The 3,975-nt window shown below is 35.0% G+C and overlaps 1 protein-coding gene across 1 annotated transcript; it reads left to right on the forward strand.

The window, feature by feature from the left end:
- Positions 1-240: 240 nt before the first annotated feature.
- On the forward strand, positions 241-1,438 carry nmdyn-D6 (nucleoside diphosphate kinase 6). The gene is made up of 2 exons (XM_017634498.1): positions 241-489; positions 554-1,438. The coding sequence occupies exons 1-2, from the start codon at positions 290-292 to the stop codon at positions 795-797; spliced, it is 444 nt and encodes a 147-aa protein (XP_017489987.1). The 5' UTR covers positions 241-289; the 3' UTR covers positions 798-1,438.
- The last annotated feature ends 2,537 nt before the right edge of the window (positions 1,439-3,975 follow it).

Genomic DNA, 3,975 nt, shown 5'->3' on the forward strand with positions numbered 1-3,975 from the left:
ACGCTCACGATCGCATTGAACTGTAATGCAAGCTGAACGAGTTGTCCCTTCTTATAAATTTACCTTCCTTGAGGGCACGATCTACTCACCTCACTTTTACAAGTAGCAAAGGATGTTGGGCCAAAAATTAAAATAAAAATCGATGTATCGATGTCACGATCATTTTTTTTGCATCTCTAATCAGCTGTAGAAAAGATTGTATCAAGGCGTATTTAACACACCTGTTTAATACACCTTGGATTGTATTTTGTTTGCGGTAAAATTTAAAACAAAAATTGCATTTTCGTAAATGGAAATCACTTTGGCGTTGCTCAAACCTCACGTGGTTCGCAATGTCTACGCATTCCAGCAGATCAAGCAAATAATTCAGGAAAACTTCACCGTGCTGCACTCGAAGGAGGTTCATATTACGAAACAGTTGTCGGAACATTTCTATGCAGAACACAAAGGCAAATTCTTCTACAATAGATTGGTTACATTCATGGGCAGGTGCCGTTCTTCTCGTTGACTTTGATCCAAATAACATAGACTCATAAAATGCATTCTCATTTAGCGGTCCCTGCCACGCGTTCATCCTACAATCGAAAGACAGCATAGCTAAGTGGCGCGGTCTAATGGGACCCACGAAAGTTTACAGGGCTGTATATTCCCACCCAGATTGTATACGCGCACTGTATGGCTTGTCTGATACGCGTAATGCATGTCATGGTTCAGATAGCAAAGAATCGGCGACACGTGAGATTTCTATAATATTTCCAGAATTAGATGAAAATCAATTTACAACGGCTGATAGCTAACAGAAGAAGAAATAGCTGAAAGGCACACTTTGTTAGATTCGGAACTGAAAATACTATGCTTCCTTGATTCCCTTCGTTTCAAACTGGGATTGCCCGTAACACAGGCGCTAAATTTGGATTTAACACAACACATTAAATCTTTCGCTTCTGATGAACAAATTGTCCAAGCACAACATCGCTTCAACACTAAACTTAGGCAAAGCAGAAACTGTTGCATGTGGTTCTGGCCCCCCGTGGTAGTATCATACGTGCATCTGCAGAGCAACTTTGAACATTGCAGTCGGATGATTACATACTAAGAGACATATTTGAAAGCAGAGGAATAGCCTGGCGGTGGTTTACACTCTAAACCGGTCAATCTACCCAAATCCCCCCAAAAAAATGCTTCCGTGATGTGTTTGAATTTAATTATTAAGTTAATATGTGTAACCAATATTTTTAAAATTCGTTTCCTTTGAGCTACTATGTTGAAAAGCATTTAATTAATTTAGGTAGTTGCTATTTTTGTTAGTTTTATAAGCAATGACACGCCAAAGATAGTACATATTTTTATAAGTATTCTCCAAGAAATCGGAAAAATTGTATCTCTTCCAATCGCCAAAAACAAATTGTACACTTCACAAAGCAATGCAGTACTTTAAACTTTAAACTACTGATCGNATGACACGCCAAAGATAGTACATATTTTTATAAGTATTCTCCAAGAAATCGGAAAAATTGTATCTCTTCCAATCGCCAAAAACAAATTGTACACTTCACAAAGCAATGCAGTACTTTAAACTTTAAACTACTGATCGAAATTATGTCATGAGGTCAATAATTCTAAAGTAATGCTAGATGAAAGTAGAAAATCATATTCTAAAATCCAATTTGTTACAACCTTGTTGTTGTTGCAGCGGCATTAAAAATCGAACCACGATGGATTCAGTGATAGCCCTGCATATCTAGAGTCTTGGGGAATGTTGTTGGAGTATCAGTCCGTGGTCGGTTGTAAATCTGTTTCATTTCAAAGACTTGTCAATAGATGTATTAGTATAAAGGTAAGGTACTTAATGAAAACTTTGGGGGCGAGGAGGTTATCTGAGTTTAGTACATATAAAAACGTTTGAAATAAAGTGAACGNTAATTTAGGTAGTTGCTATTTTTGTTAGTTTTATAAGCAATGACACGCCAAAGATAGTACATATTTTTATAAGTATTCTCCAAGAAATCGGAAAAATTGTATCTCTTCCAATCGCCAAAAACAAATTGTACACTTCACAAAGCAATGCAGTACTTTAAACTTTAAACTACTGATCGAAATTATGTCATGAGGTCAATAATTCTAAAGTAATGCTAGATGAAAGTATAAAATCATATTCTAAAATCCAATTTGTTACAACCTTGTTGTTGCAGCGGCATTAAAAGTCGAACTACGATGGATTCAGTGATAGCCCTGCATATCTAGAGTCTTGGGGAATGTTGTTGGAGTATCAGTCCTTGGTCGGTTGTAAATCTGTTTCATTTCAAAGACTTGTCAATAGATGTATTAGTATAAAGGTAAGGTACTTAATGAAAACTTTGGGGGCGAGGAGGTTATCTGAGTTTAGTACATATAAAAACGTTTGAAATAAAGTGAACGATAAGAAGGAATTTTTAAACAAAAAACAAACTACAATCTCATAAAAATATAAGAGTGCTGCTAATTTATTCGTGATGCAATGATCAGATCTAAACCAAATAAGTATGGAACCACCTTTCATTTAAAAAAATAATTAAAGAAATCGGTTAACGTGGTCCAAAGTTATGCGATAACATACATATCGTCATTTAAAGTACAAAACCGCGTATCAACAAAATGAAAAACCGCGTATCAAGATAATGCAAAACCGCGCATGGGAGGGTTCATAAATTATTTTCTAGAGAGTAAAAACACTCATATTTCAAAATGGTTCTCTTTTTTATAAAGCAATCGCAATTCTGGCTAGTATATTTCAAGACGAATGGATAAGGATTTAGGCGAAAGCTTGTGTGAGCAAGTCCAATTTTTGGCACCAAATGTCAGTTACGCGGTTTTATGCTTTAAACGACGATATGTATATACATAAAAAAAAGTTTCTTCAACCAAATTCTGAGATCGGATGTTTCTCAATAAAATTATTAAATAGGGCGTTCTTCATTCAAATTCTGAAGTAGGGCGTTCTTCAAAAGTTTTCTGAGATACGGCGTTTTCGAACTGGCTGCCAAGATAGGTCGATCTTCCACTCAGGTATCGATATATGGTATATGTGCGGTGACCATATTTCCGTGGCCACATTTCAGATTTTTAAGGCATCGAATCCGAACATACAATTTTGTTTTTACAATAAAAAGACTAACATCTTTCCAAACAGTTTTATTTAAAACAAAACAAAGAGAAAAGAGCTTGAAAAAATGATCGCAAACACACAATAGGTGTGTTCGTTTAAAATCTCCAGTAGAAACNATAAACGTTAACATATCATCAGGAACGTTCTAAAGAATAAGTAAACAAAAAAGTTTATTCCAAACGTTCAGAATGAATAAAGAAATTCAGCCAATAGGTGTGTTCGTTTAAAATCTCCAGCAGAAACCAACCAACTGCCAAATTCCGGCGAAATGTCATCTGTTCTCTCACAAGAGAGAAATATCCAAAATAGTACGCGAACAGAAAATTCAAAAGTGTAAAATTTAAAACGTTCGAAAAGTCATCACAAAGTGTTATACTGACACAGTTTATTAATTAAACAAATAACTACTTATTTCTTACAAGTTTAATTAGTCGCACTTTGTAATTTTTAACTTCCAAACCATCCAGTTCAATTTTGTGATTTGCGTAAATGCCAACCAGCTGTTTTCCTGTTGGCAAAAATTTTTCCAGCAGAAACCAGCAGCTTCCCCTCAAAATGAAATGTCACTTTGCTCTCTCAATTTCCCCTACTTTGCAAGTTTTTTGCGTACGCGAACTTGTAAGTTTTGGTTAAACATGAACAATTAACAGCTACGCGAACGCACCTAATATGTAGTACATATAGATATATATTGTGGCGAGAATGTAAATATGGAAAAGGCGCTTTTGCAAGATCTGGCTACTTTGTTTAAAAAATTTATATTATTTTTTTATGAAAATATAGCTTACTATCTAAAAAACATTTAAACCAAAATTTCAAACTTTGAAGAA

The sequence above is a fragment of the Rhagoletis zephyria genome, unplaced genomic scaffold, assembly GCF_001687245.7.
Source record: "Rhagoletis zephyria isolate East Lansing unplaced genomic scaffold, Rhagoletis_zephyria_1.1 Rzeph_scaffold_13589, whole genome shotgun sequence".
Taxonomy (NCBI): Eukaryota; Metazoa; Arthropoda; class Insecta; order Diptera; family Tephritidae; genus Rhagoletis; species Rhagoletis zephyria.